This window comes from Sciurus carolinensis, chromosome 2, assembly GCF_902686445.1.
Source record: "Sciurus carolinensis chromosome 2, mSciCar1.2, whole genome shotgun sequence".
NCBI lineage: Eukaryota > Metazoa > Chordata > Mammalia > Rodentia > Sciuridae > Sciurus > Sciurus carolinensis.
The window spans coordinates 48,922,017-48,936,816 of record NC_062214.1 but is presented as its reverse complement, the minus strand read 5'-3'; the positions used below and the strand labels follow the sequence as shown (position 1 = coordinate 48,936,816).

The 14,800-nt window shown below is 41.4% G+C and overlaps 1 protein-coding gene across 6 annotated transcripts in view; it reads right to left on the bottom strand.

The window, feature by feature from the left end:
- The window catches only part of Syndig1 (synapse differentiation inducing 1), a 185,737-nt gene that overhangs the window by 37,134 nt on the left and 133,803 nt on the right, over positions 1 to 14,800 (bottom strand). The window contains exon 4 of one of the 6 annotated variants that reach the window (XM_047538798.1): positions 4,983 to 5,208. The exons of the other annotated variants lie outside the window; for them this stretch is intronic. Coding sequence (XP_047394754.1) covers positions 5,197 to 5,208 — 12 coding nt within the window. The 3' untranslated portion in view covers positions 4,983 to 5,196. Of the gene's footprint in view, positions 1 to 4,982; positions 5,209 to 14,800 lie in introns of those variants that run through there. 6 annotated transcript variants of the gene reach the window in all.

Below are 14,800 nucleotides of genomic sequence, written 5' to 3'. Positions count from 1 at the left end.
ATGATTTCTTCAAAGATTTCTTATTTAGGCATTCAAATTACATGTTATACCACATCATGTTGTCCCATAGTTCTTGGACTTTCTGTTCTGGTTTGTTTGTTATTTCTTTGTGTTTTATTTTTTGGTTACTTCCTTTAACCTGTCTTCAAGTTCACTGATTCCTCAACTGTATTAAATCTCTCTATGAGATCAACAAAAACATTAACATTGTTCATTTCTGGGAAGACTTAGGTTTGCTGGCAATGAACTTTCTCAGTTGTTTTTTTATTTTTTATTCATTTATTTATTTTTGGCCATGCTGCAGATTGAACCCAGGACCTCGTGCATGTAAGACAGACATTCTACCAACGGAGCTAGATCCCCAGCTCCTGTTTTTTTTTTTTTTTTTAATTTATAGCATTTCTTTTTAACAATTTTCATCTCCCTGCTAACATTACCATGTTCTTGTACATTGTCTACCTTTTCCACTAGAGCATTTAGTATATTGATCAGTTGTTTTAAACTCCCTATTTTATAATTCTGACATCTGAGTCATAATTGAGTTTGGTTCTGCTGATTGCTTTGTCTCTTCCATCTTTTCTTGACTTTTGGTATGTTTTGCATCATTTTGTTGAAAGACAGACATCTGAAATGGGACAGATGGTATTGAGATAGTGTGAGAATTTATGTTAATTTGTAGTATATTTGGTGTTTATTTAGGGTATTTAGGTTCCAGAGGCTTCTGATTTCCCTGATGTCCTCGCATTGCCTCCCCTCTTGACTTGGGATCTCTCAGAATTTAAGCTCTCCTAGTTCAAATCTATGATTTTTATAGTGGAGATTTATTTTCCTGATGGGAGAGCATGGGGGAAGAGAAGGAGGTTCTTGGATCTTCTTTGGGGTTCGCAGTGGCATTGGATGTATGATTGCAAAAATCTTTCTGTTTCCTGTCCAGAGTGGAGTTTTCCCCAACAAAAGTATACTGAAGATCACTTTTCTTCAGATATGAATAGAGAGGAAGGAATGAGATACCAACAGATGCATTAACAAAGAATCTTGGGATCAAATTTCAAAAAAGTTATCAAAAATATGAATAAGCAGGATACAAACTTAGAAATACAAGTATCTCAGCAAAGCTGAGATTACACAGTTTGTAAATGGTCACTTACTGAGAGGGTATGACAAATAGATGTTAACCAGGTGCTAAACCAGTCAGTTTAATCCTTCAAAGTGCAATGCACTTAGGATGCAATAAATTATGTCCTTGCATGGTAAAAGTAAATATGATAAGCTTTCCCAGCACTTTGCTTTTAGAATAATAAATTGGATGCACGTTGAAGATTAGCAAATGCCTTCAGGGTAGCTTTCTCTTGTTGAAATGGTTTCTATCCTTTTCCAACATAGCATCGGTCTGTAGACATTTGAAGGAATATGTTACCTTAGCTTATTTCGAAAATCACTTAACATATTTAGTGCTATAATTTAGCCTTACCAACAAAATGCCTACTTTGCTGATTGAGGACTCACAAGTTAATCTGCCCTTCCATCCTCATCAGAGAATATGTTTATCATCACTGCTTGATAGATATGAGTTTATGAGTAAAAATGTCTCTTTTTTATTGTAATAATTCCATGAACTCATAAAGTAGAAGGCATTTTATGTCTCAGAAGCTTTGTTAATTTGAGATAGGATATCTTTCCGAATAAAATATTTAGGAAAGAAAGTTATTCCATCATTATTCATTTTCCTATCAACTCACTAATGCAAACATGTTGTAGGCATAATTTTCTTTCAGCCATGGAAATGTCACTGTGGAGGATTATATATGCCCAAAAGGCTGCTGCATAATATTTCTCACATCTCATACTCTACAGGCATCTCCATGTCTCTGTTGTATCCCATGAATGCCTGGACCAGAAGAATATGGCAGGAGTGATGCTACATGGCTTTGGAGGCTGGACCATAACAAACTCTATGCTCCACCTTGATAACTTGAGACATTCACTCTTTGGACCTAGCTGCCATGTTGTGAGAAAACTCATATTAGCCCTGTGGAGAAACCATGTGAAAAGGTCTTCCTGTGGATTGTCTGTGTAAAGTCCTAGCCAACAGTCAGCATGAGTTTCCAAATATGAAAGTGAAGACACCCCCAGTGTTTCTAGTTTTTAGCTGTCAAGTCACCTCCAGCCTTGGGTCTCCACAGCTGAGGTCCCGGACATCATGGAGCAGAGACAAACCATCACCATGGACTCCCCTGAACTTCCACCACATAGAAATCATATGAACCAACTGAAAAGATTGTTTGATGCACACTGGAAGTTTACTCAGTCAGAAAGAATGAAATTATGGCATTTGCTGGTAAATGGACAGAAGTGGAGAATATGATGCTAAGTGAAATAAGCCAGATTCAGAAAGTCAAGGATCAAATGTTTTCTCTCATATGCAGAAGATAGACTGAAGTAAGGGAAAAGGTGGGGGAAATCCCATGAAAATGGAAGGGAGATAATTGGAGCAGAGGAAGAAGATTGGGGGGGAGGAAGGAGGAACAGGAGAAGAATGATGGAATGACATTGACCAAATTATGCTAGGTACATACTTGAATATACCACAGTGAATTTAGCCTTTATGTATCTCTATAAAGCACAATTATTAAAAAGTTATAAATAAATAGAAGGAAAACCAGACGAATAGAGGAAGGAGAACAGGCGAAGGAAGGAAGGGGGAAAGGGGAAATACTAGGGACTGAAAAGGAACAAATTATATTCCATGAATTTATAATCATGCCCAAATGAGTCCCAATATTATGTTTAACTGTAATGCACTCATAAAAACATTTTTAAAAGATTGTTTTATGGGCATGGGAAGGTTGGTTTTGCAGCAACAATTGGATCAGAGTCCTAAGTCAAATTTTGAGGTTTATCAGAGAACTGGGAGCAGGTGTTGCATGTGAATAATTTCCCTATAAAACCAAAAAGAATTACATTGATTATGACTAAAATTTTGCAAGGGAGGATACAAGGTCCTCCTGATATAGAATTCACCATCTCCTGTGGAGTTTTAATTTAAACTTCCTTCCAGGGTTTTGAGCTTCTTATTAGTTGGTGAACTTTTGGGTTCATGTGTAAAAGCTCAGGGCCTCAGTGTCCTTATATGCAAAATGTAACACTGTACCTTGCCTCATACAGGCTATGAACCCAGAAGATTTAGTTTCACCTCTTCTCTTCCTTGATACAGCTTAACTGGAAGATATTAACTCCAAATTTACAAAAGAATGTTAATTTGAGTCATATCACCTGGGGTCTGGCATATAGCATGGCCCCTTTATCCAGGAAATGATCTCCCTTTTATTGGTGGAGTTTTGTAGTCTAATAAGATAATGAAATTACTGCAGTTAATAGGGGCTTCACTATTGTCTTGGTTTATTTTCTGTTGCAATATCAAAATACATGAGACCAAGTAATTAATAAAGAATAGAAGTTTATTTGGTTCGTGATTTGGGAGACTGGGAAGTCCAAGGGCATGATGCCAGCATCTGCTAGGCATCTAGTGAAGGTCCTGCTGCTGAAGCATAACATGGTGGGGGGGCATCACTTGGTGAGATAGCTAGTTGCTAGCTTGGGTCTCTCTTCCTTTTCTTATACAGCTGCTAATGCATTATGAGGGCTCCACCCTCATGTCCTTATCTAATCCTAGTTCCTTCCCAAGGCCTCACTTCTAGATACCATGAACTGGTGACTTTGTGGATTAAACTTTCAATGCACAAACTTCTGGAGGACAGAGTCCAGCAACTCTCACCTACTGACAACATTGCACTTATCTGAATTTTGAATAGTAAAAACAAATGCACTGTCAGGGTAGGGTTCTTAAATTGTGTTTGTCGGTGTGTGTGGACATGCAAATGCATGCTCTTGGTGAGGCCACATAAGTACCTTCCCCAATGAGAATCACTGAAGTGCAAGAATTCGTGGTGACAGATGGCAGGGAAAGCAGTAGAAAAGGGAAGGTGGATTGTTGGTATTTTGACTCCATCAAATTTCTTTTCTGCTTTTTCTTTTATTGTGTGACTGATCCCTTTGGGCACCTCCATGTTCTCACCACCATCTTTCCCATTGTAAGAAACAAGGAAAATCCCTAGAAGAGAAGTACCTTTATGGCCGAACAAGAGAATCAAGAGGACACTCTGAACTTGGTGCTCCCGCTCTGTCCCCTGCCCTTCCAGACAATTCCTTTTGGCTCATTCTACTTTGGATCAGGTATGATAGGGTTGACCTCTGTCCTGTTACTCTTATCACTTCTTAAATGCTGGGGAATGAAAGGGGACTTGATTAATGCCTTACAGGTGATTGGCTGCCTTCTGGTTGCCTTCATAAAAGGGTTCTCTTCTTAAAAGAGAAGGGATTCGACTATGTGAGTGAGAGTTGGGCACAAGACAGAGGGTTGGGTTGCCCACTCTACCAAGCAGGTGCAGTAAAGAAACATGGCCCAGTTCATGTCAGATCTTTCTTTCCTACCCTGATTAAAAGATCCCTGTTACCTACAAGGTCAAATTCAACTGAAACTGAGTCAGACCTCCAGTCTCAATACAGACTAACATCTATGAACCCAAAACCACATCCTCCCTCTCACTCTCTTGGCAGTTCTTGATTACAGGAGGCTTCTCACTAAAGCACTGGTCCCTCCACATGGTTGTGGGAGTAGACTGCATCTCCCAGTTACTCCCCAAACTTCAATCTCCTCATCAAAGAATCTGAGATTTTGCAGAGGCCACAACTGGAGAAAAATAAGTGCACTTCAAAACCTCTATATTAGTTGATAATTTCTGTTGTTGTTGTTGCTCCAATTAAAGAATTTCTTCCTGAAAGATGCCTTAGTCACTTGGTTATAGGAGTTTGAAATCTAAACCACACACACACATGGAAAAAATAAATGAAGAGGAGAAGGAGTAAGAGAAAAAATAAGAGACCCTTCCAGAAAGAAGAAAAGGTCACTGCGGCTATTTTCAGTGTGTAAAATATTCCATTAGCTTTATTATGCAGAGGACATTAGCATTACGCACGGCGGGAAGGAACATTTTAATACAGAACATCTTTTTCCAGCTTCAAAAGATGAGAGTAAAATATAAAGGTAATGAAACTGCTATTGGGATGATGTCCTTTTCTCCTCAGGGGCTTTGTGCATTAGCAGAGTAACAGGCCAGAAGAAAGATAGTTTGTGAGTCAGAGATGACCCTGGAAGAAGTGGGAGAGAGAAAGGATGAGCCCCATGGTGCTTGGCATCCTTGGGATCTTAAAGGCTTTAGGACAAGACCTAGTGCCCTGATTCCCAGAGATGCTGCGGGCCCACCCTAATCTGGGGCATCACACAGGCCCAACCTTCCTGTGGAAATCCCTTAATATCACCCTTCCTGGGTATCACTTAGGAAGAATGTTTCTTCATCTGGGACTGGTGTTTTTGTTTTTTTGTTTTTTTTTAGGAAAGAGGCAGTTGCTACAGAGCTGAATCCTTATGAACACCAAGCATTACACTCATTACACTCATTAAATATTCCATCACAAAGATGTGGGTGCTGCTGCACTGCCAAAGCACTCAAATGTGACTTCGAGGAATACAACACAGGTTTATTCATGACTTTTCATGGATTCAAAACAGCTGTTTTCCCCTTGGGTTCCCCCAGTTAACTAAGACAGGAGGACGAAAGCCCAGAAAGGCAGGGTGCTTGCCTGAGAGCTTCGCCTCACCTTCAGCAGGCGGAGGACATGACCTTTGTCTCAGGCAGTGGGCAAAGAGGTCCTTCCAGGCTCCACAAAAGTGAACACAACAGAGGGTTCCATCTTTGCTCTATTTCAAGCAGAGATGGTGACAAGAAGTAGTGGGAAGAAGGGACGTGAACTCTGAATGCAAATGGAGGGTTACAAATCAGTGAATGAGGTTGGGAGATGAGAGAGAGCAAGAATGGAGAGACAAGAAGGAGCAAAAGGTCCTGGTGGGATAACTGGCAGGACTAGGAGCCCATTCTGGTGATGGTGCACTGGGATGAAGGCTTCATATGGGGTGTGGACCCTGTGGTACAGGGGAGCACAGGAAGGCTACAGCAGGTCTGAGTTGCTGTCCAACTCTTTTCTGCCCATCTCCACACTGACTGGACTTTACGTGTATATTATCTAAAGCCAATGTCAGCAGCCCTGGGAGTGAAACATCTGCCTCGACTCAGGAGAGGTCGACAAAGCCCAGGGGGATCTGAGCAGACATGAGACAAGGAGCATCAACACTGAAGAAGAAGGGGAAGGAGAACAGTTATCTCCAGAAGCCACCTTCTCCCCTCTCAGTGACATGACTTGTGGTTTTCCTGCCTTTTTCCTGTTCTCTAATGTGTTCTGTTCTCTGTGGTATCCCCAAACATGGCATGGTCTTACACATAGTAGGAGCTCAGTTAAAATTTTGGAAATGCATACTTTGCAGGGGTAAAGCAAACAGAGAAATGGTGGAGTGAGTTTCTCTCCTACAAACTTTATCTTTACTGCTTTCAGGTCTGGGGGCTGTGAGTTCAGCACCACCTGGGTTCCTGCCTTGCAAGGAACCAAATTCACATTGCAGTGAGGTTTCCTCACATCTCCTCCTCAAAGCTGCTGCTGGTCTCTGCAAATCAGCTCCAACACTTCTCCTTCTGCTGAACCCAGATTTGTGGGCTCTAGGGGCACTGAGCATTTGGAGGGCAGGCTCCTAGCTTCACAGAGGGGAAGACAGGACAGGTGGAGCTGCACATTTGCATCATAACTTCAGCCTTGACCAAAATGGGAGCATTGGTTTCTTTTGAGTTAAAATCCCCAAAGGCTAAGGAGTTGAGCCCCAAAAGATCCTAGGTGGAAATTAAAAGAGACGTGGGTGGGTGAGAAAGAGATATCGATGGGATGTACAAGCACATCACAATGCTAACAGGAGCCCTCTCTTTTGTAGGGCCCTGGATCCTGTCTCAGAATAGTGTTATTATTTTATTTATTCACTTGTTTGTAGGTACTTAAGTATTTTTTAGTTTGTTTTTTGATGGTGCTGAGGATCAAATCTAAGGTCTTGTTCATGCTAAGTATGTGCTCTATCATGAATTATGTTCTCAGTCCAGAGTAGTGTTTTTATAATTTATTTTAATAGTTATTTTTAGTTATACATTATATTAAGATTCATTTTGACATAATTGTAAAAGCATGAAATATAATTTGCTCCAATTCAGTCCCCAGTACTTCCATTTTCCCTCTCTGATTCCTTACCCCTGCTTCCATCCCTCTATTCTACTGATTTTTCTTCTACTTACTTAGTTTTTTTTTTATTTTTTTAATTAGTGCCTTGTGGATATACATAAAGATGAGATTCACTGTGGTATATTCATATATATACATAGGAAAGTTAGGTCAGATTCATGCCACGGTTCTTCCCTCCTCCCATCCCTTCTCCTTCCCCCTCAATTCTTTACTCCATTGATCTTCCACTATGATGGAATTTCCCTCTTTTTCTTTTTTTTTCCCTGCATATCATACGAGAGAAAACATTCAACCTTTGACTTTCTGGGTCTCTGTTATTTGGCTTAGCATGACGGTCTTAGGTTCTATTCATTTACTGGCAAAAGCCATAATTTCACAGAATAACATCTTTATTTTTATTTATTTATTTAAATTTTTATTTTTTACAGACTGCATTTTAGGTGCCAAATGAAACATAATGGTTTAAGATAAGAACCCAATATATTGAAATAGAGCTTTAAAAATATTAAAACTCATAACTAAGACATATTAATAGGTGAATTACTTTATTATGGCCCTGAATAGCATTTGGGCTGTGTTTTCATAGTACTGATGAATGTAAACATACCTTCAACATCTGCCACATTGTGTGAAGACATCTGAAGTCTGTAATGGTGACAAAGTCACAACATAGTCTGTGATTCGTGGCCTACAATCACAATTGGAGGAAAGGCTAATTTTCAATTAAAGGTTGATGAAAATAATGATGCAATTCCTTTCCTATTCAACCTTATGGATGTTCTAAATGACTGAAAGTCCAGGACTCCTTATGGGTCCAAGGACCTTTCTCTAGAGAAGGAAGGAGTTGGGAGGAGGAACCTCATATTCTCTGAGCTGAGGAAGGATGTTTAGGACTCTGGGGAAGGAGGTGAAGGAGGGAGACAGTGTTGACTCTGCTGAGAACCCATTTCAGAGTCAGCAGCATGGGGTAAACTGAGGACCTGAGCTTCCTCTGCAAATGTTCTTATGAGATAGGCTGTCTGGACAGAACTTGGACTTGGATCTGGACAGAGAAGGAAGACAGTTCAGACCAAAGTCTGTAGGGAGGACAGAGTGGGTGTAACACGGGATCCTCATACTCCCACAAAGTCCCACTGTCCCCATAGGGTGGTCTTTCTATCAGCCAGAATGCTTGAAGAGCAGTAGAAACAACAGAGAGGAATGGGGAGAAGGCTGAATCTGTGGTTTGAAGACCTGGGATGGATCCATATCTCACCTATCACTGACTTTGGGATTTCAGGTGGCACCTCTGACTCCCAGAAATCTCCTTCTGCAACACTGGAGGAGGGCCGCTCCTGGGCTCATTTCAGACAGGTTTTAGGGTAGCAGAGGCTTTGAAAATGTACCACACAGGACCTGCAGGCTAAGGCCAATGGAGAAAAGCTGTGTGGACACAGGAGTTCAAACATTAGCAAGGAAATTGTCTAACTTACTTCAGGTCTTTAATAATTTTAATAAACACATGTAAATCAGTTATTAATTTCAACTCTTAGTTGTCATTTATTAAAGTAGTACACTTAAAGAACTTGAAATATAAACTAGATAATTGAAAAGTGATACAAGTGCTTGCAAGTAAACATAAAATATTTGGCAATTCAGATTTCTTAGACCTTTTCCCAACACCTGGTCCAAACTACTAGGTATTATTTAACTCGGTTCACTTCATTTCTCAAATTGCCAATTACATTAATTCATACATATTCAATATATTCTGAGCATTTAAATAGATAAAGCAAGACTTACCAGTGTTGAATATTTTAATCATATTTATATTCTGATAAGTTCTCAAAAGTCCACCAGTTGAGAGTTCACTCATTTCTCTCATGTGACTCCTTGCTTTCTTCTCTTTTTCCTGATTACATTGTACTAGTTACAGTTTCAAATATCTAACTGAACATACTGCCTTGATCATCCTAGAATCTTAAATTAGGAACATTAAATCAGTTTCCCTCAGATTGTCTTTTTTCAACCAAGAGATGCAGGTTTGGGGAATAGAGTTCTTACAAGCTGGTTCCCTCCCATTCTGGGTTGCTGGTGCTATACTTTACACCAACCAATTATCAATCAATCAGACAAAAAAGGTATATTTATTATATTCCTTTATCCAAGCCACAAATTAAAAAATACCCAAAAGTTCAGCAATGCATATTAATGTTTCACATGATGCACACCCTCATTGACGATCAGGTGTTCTTTATAAACTTCCATTCCCACTTGTAAGCAGCTCTCCCTCCAGTACCTGGGAGGAAGTGCAGCAGCCTCTCCATCCAAACCCTGTATTCCCACCCACTCCAAACTCCAAATCTATTTATCTTCCTTTACATCCTTGTCCTTTGGAGTGGACATGATTTAAACTAGAAGAACTGACTGTCTGGTGGGCTGCAAGGCATACAGAAGGGGAAAGGATTGTTAGTCTCTAGAGGGGCTCTGGGACTAACTCCCAAGGCTCTGTGGGGTCAGAGTAGGTGTTTCTGGTTCAAAAGGGTGGGTGTGAAGGGAATCCCGTAAGTGGAGGATCCCAGATAGAGCAGGGAGGGTGGCTTTGGGAGCTGCATGGTGGGGCACATGGGAGGCACGGGTACAGACTAGATGCCGGGCAAGTCACCACTGAGTCAGGTTTACCACCTGGGGGCCTTGAGCAGGCCTCTTTCACAAGAAACTGACCACTGGACCAGCAAGGAGATCATCCTTGGCCTGGGGTATATGAGTCTCTAGAGGAAGACAGACAAGGACAAGCAGAGTTGTGCAGGTGCAAGATGGCACAGTCCTTCACATTTGCACAGTATGTCGCCTTTCTCTCATTCAGCACACACAGAAGCTTTGTGGCACATGGCAACATCAACTTTCTCACATCTTGCCTTCATATCTTGGAGGCTCAGGAAGTTCTGAGTAGTTTGCCCAGGATCTCACAGCTAAAATCCCAGTCTCAAGCACTCAGATCCTTTACCTGAGTAACAGTAACACATGGCATCTTCCAGTTGGCTTTGCAGGGAGGCAGTCTGGCAAAGAGTGGAGAATGCCTGCTTTGGAGTCAGGTCCCCTGCCCAGCTTTACATCTTGCCCTCACCTCCCTGAGACTGTTCCTTTTTTGTAAAGCAGTCCTCCCCATCATCTTGGAGTTGTGAAGGAACATGTGCAATGCAGTTTGTGAAGTGCTTACTACAGGACCTAATAATGCCTGTAAGTGCTCAGGAGATGGGTGTGTGTGTGGCTAAGGTGGATGCTTAGGGATGTGTCCGATTTCCAGGGTGGATACCCTCTGGATGATGTGTCTTTGTCTCTGAATGGGGCATCAGTTTGTCTAGATCAGGCAGCCTTCTCAGACCCTACATACTTTTGCTAATGAAGAACTATTATAATTCTATGTTGGAGTTGAATAATTTCTGAGTTAAGATATATTTAGAAACATATCTAAGGTTGACTCTGTTTTAAGCTTCCCCCCACCAGCTTTGAATTCTGTTAAGTTACTGAGAAATAAAACTAATCCTCCCATAGGTTAATGAAAGGTTGTGCCGTGATCAGTTTTAAGCCTTGCTGCCAAAGCACTTTGTCAGTTCTATGTCTGAAGACGTACATGCCATGAATAATGTGCACATGTTTCTTGCTTCTTCTGCTTTAGGACAAGATACCTGGATGTGTATGTTGGCAGGGGCCATGACAGTATTCCCAGCTGGATACACAGTTTCTGTCCTGGCATCAGAGTTAAACCCTGACTGGAAATTAAAGACACTACCTTTTCCCTTCAGTTAGGGTTAGACTGTCACCCTTTAAGGAAAAAGAGAGGAAGTATTTGGAGAAAGGAGCACTCTGGTATAATATATAGACTCATGTTTTTTGGTCTCCATGATCCTAAAGTGGTTATGAGAAATAATAATAAGTTTTTAGGAAAAAAAAAACCTGGCCTTTCCCAAGGAAGGTTTTTATGCAAAATTGGAGGCGGGTTGAATTGTCTGCTTTTAACCAAGTAGGAGTTCCAGGATTTGTTAGATAAATTAATGCCACATTCACTGGGGAAATACTTTTCTTGCTGTTGCCATTAAGTGGTTATGTCACAGTTATGCAATGGAATGGGATAAAGCAAGAACATTCTCATTAAGATGTGCAATTAAAAGACTGCAGTGTAGGCTTTGTATGTTCCCATACTTTATTTGAGAACATCTGAATTACAGGGTTTTCCCATCCTTAGGGATCAAGTCTGACCCTAATAAGAAGATGGGTCTGGCTTAAATCCCTGTGATTCCTGAGCAGAGAGATGCTCCCCACACATCTGTGAGATTGGTGCCATAGGAGGAAACAGAACAAAGGAGCAAAATATTTCCCTTGCAGGGTGTTATTTTGCATGAGGGTTGAGGGTCTGGGAAATATGCTATGGGCTTTGTCCCCAACTCCTGGCAGTATTGGGAGGCAGTAGAGTCTTTAAGAGGTAGAGCCTAGTGGGAGGTCTTCAGGTCATTGGAGTTGTTGCCCTGGAAGCAAATAGTGGGATCCTAGTCTTCTCTTTTCCTCTCTCTTTCTTGTCCTAATCATGAAATAAATGGTTTCATCATGTGCTCCCACCATGATGTGCTGCCTCTCCACAGGTCCAAAAGCAATGGGGTCAATTAAACCTGACTGAAATCTCCAAAACTATAAGCCCTGATTAACCTTTCTTTTTTTTGAGTTGATTATCTCAGGTATTTTATTGCAGTAATGGAAATCTGACTCAGTCTGAATCTTACAGGAAGGGGCTGGGGAACACCAGCACAGGTTCCTGTAGGTAAAATGGAAACTTGCAGATAGAATGACCTGCAGCAGGGGTAGGAAGGGACTTATGGAAATGTGGCAGAGGGCCAAAGCATGGTGCTGGTAAGAGGTAAGAGTAGATTAGAGCACCAATGGCAGGCAATTCAGTTGGGGAATGTGGTCACTCCTGGACCCAGAAGCAGGTGCATAGGCCATAGGGAGGAGGGGCTTCCAGAAGCAGAGTGTTAAGTGGAATCCAAGGGAAAGGGCCCCTGGGCTCTGACAAAAGTGCCTGGCTGGAGTGTGCTCTGAAGACCAGTAAGAGCTGTTAATGTCTATGTCCTGTAGTCTGGTGGGAGCCTATCTGTCTCAGGAATACTAACTTGGGGACTTTAGGAGACATAGTAAAAAGGGAAGCGGGTGCTGGAAACAAGGATATGAGTTGGAACAGTAATTTAATGGTTCCAAAAAGAGGTTAGGAATGAGGACCTAGAATGGAGGGGTTGGAGAGATGAATAGGGATGATAAGGACCAAGGTTTGGAGCCTGGTTTGTGGGCAAACATTTAATCAACAAGAATAAAGGAAACACACCTAGAAACTACCCTGAGCATCACCAACTTCAACAATCTTCCAGGAATCATGCCTGGGAGTCCACCTGGGAAAGAACATGCCCCTCTGACTCAGAAGAGATGTCAGTTCAACCCATTTCCTGTAATTTCAGCCAGACAGAAGGACTCTCAAGGAAGATGGAACCTTCTCTTGAAGACTCAGTGGCTTGAAGTGGCTTCATTTCATCCTGTGGGCACAACTCCCCCTCTTTGGTGAACACACAGCTTTTTGGCAAAGGACACCTATAGGCACCTAAGAAAATATACAACCTAGCCCAGTAAGGAGAAGGTCAGGTGTCTTCCTGAAGGGCTTTGCCTTCCTTAGGCTCATCAGCTGATTTTGGGTGATTCCCTTTCTCATGATTCTCTATTCATGCATAATAAATAGTGCCCTGCTGTGAGTGTTACTTTTGAGGTACCTTTCCAATTACCTAAAAACCAGCTGAAGGGCCAGAGCAATCAGGCAATGAATAAATCTGAGTTCCTTTTGAGGGTGGTGTGCATGATTCAAGGACCCTGCTGCGGACATGACTCGTGTCTGGCTGATTAGTGGTTGGCCCCCTTGTGAGCCATGCCACATGCATAAACATGTTTCTAAGCTGCCCATGGCCCAGTGATCCTACAGAGTTACATCAAATCAGTGAGCTCTGGAATGGAGATTTGTCACTTAGCTGATCCATTTCAGTTTTTAAACTCAGTGTGACATTTCCAAAGGACTGTGAAGCATTATAATTACTTAGAGGGTCCAGTCCCTAGTCATTCAACATTATCTCAGAAATTCAGTAAGAATGGGTAACTGGTTAAGAATAAAGACTGCAGTAAGTAAGTGGGTAAGAATGATGATTTCCAACTCTTTATGTGTGTTTAGGATTCTAGGAATGAACTAGCACAAAGTATTGCCGCTGTGTTCTTGGGGTTTTCTGTGACTGTCAACCGCCCTAGGATAACCAGGAAACTCCTGCTGTTTTTTTGGTGACCAAGAAGAGCTGACCTGTGTGAAAGCTTTCAGAATAAAGATGTAAATCACTTATGTCAATCCAAACAAACAAACAATAAATAAACCGGGTGGTTATGAAGGAGGGGTTCTTATACATGATTGCCCAAAGCACAGACTTGTATAAAGGCCACCACCATCTTATACAAAAAGAACTATGGAATGTCTGCCCAGCAGCTGTCTGTTCAACCTCAGACTGATGTCATTCTTGTTATCAGTGTGGCCAAAGATAATTGTTTCAAAATATCTGATGTAACTCTCCTCATCTTTGCCTTCAAAAGCTTCCCCTGCCTTTCAACCTCTTTGAATATGTCTGTAGTTTCCCATGCCCTGTGTATTGCCATGTGTATTCTGCTCTCATAATCTAATAATTTGCCCCTGAATATTCCTGTATTAACAGAAACTTTTGGGGGATACCTCATATCTAAACCATAACACAGGAGATGGTGAAAAAGTGGGGCTTTTATTATCAATGTCACTCATACCACATTCACCCCACCTTTATTACTTCTCGGCTCTGTCTTTCCAGATAGTCACCTGGCAATCTGAGACATCCCTATCACCTTATGCAGAATGAAAGTTTTCCTTTACCACCAGATGCGGTGGTTTCTGCCTTTTAAATACTGCCTCATTCATGAGGTGGGCTTAAGTAGAGTAAGCTCCTGTATTTTCCTCTCAATTCTCCCATTTATTTATTTATTTTTGGCACTGGGAATTAAACCCAGAGGAGTTTTACCAATGAGCTACATCTCCAGTATTTTTCATTTTGAGAAAGGATCTCACAAAGTTCCTTAGGGCTTGCCTAAGTAACTGAAGCTGGCCTTGAACTTGCGATCTTCCTGCTTCAGCCTCCCTAGTCACTGGGATTATAATCATGAGCCACCATACCTGGCTGCTCCCAATTATCTTGCCATATGCACATGTCTCTTTTCCTGGGTTTGTAAGCTTCGGCAGGAGGCATCCTAAAATCTCAGCCCCTAGTGAAGTGCTTCTATCCAAAGTGAATCCTTTGGTGGGAGTTGGCTCTTTACTCTTTCAGGGTCTTATTTAGAAGATAATAATGCCGAATATTTAGATACTTTCTGCATTATATGTGGTACATTTACATATTCGAGAAAATCTTGATTGGTCAACAGAACCTAAGATTGGGATTTTGCAACAAAAGTCCTTCTGGTCTAATTATCTGATACATAACTATTAGAA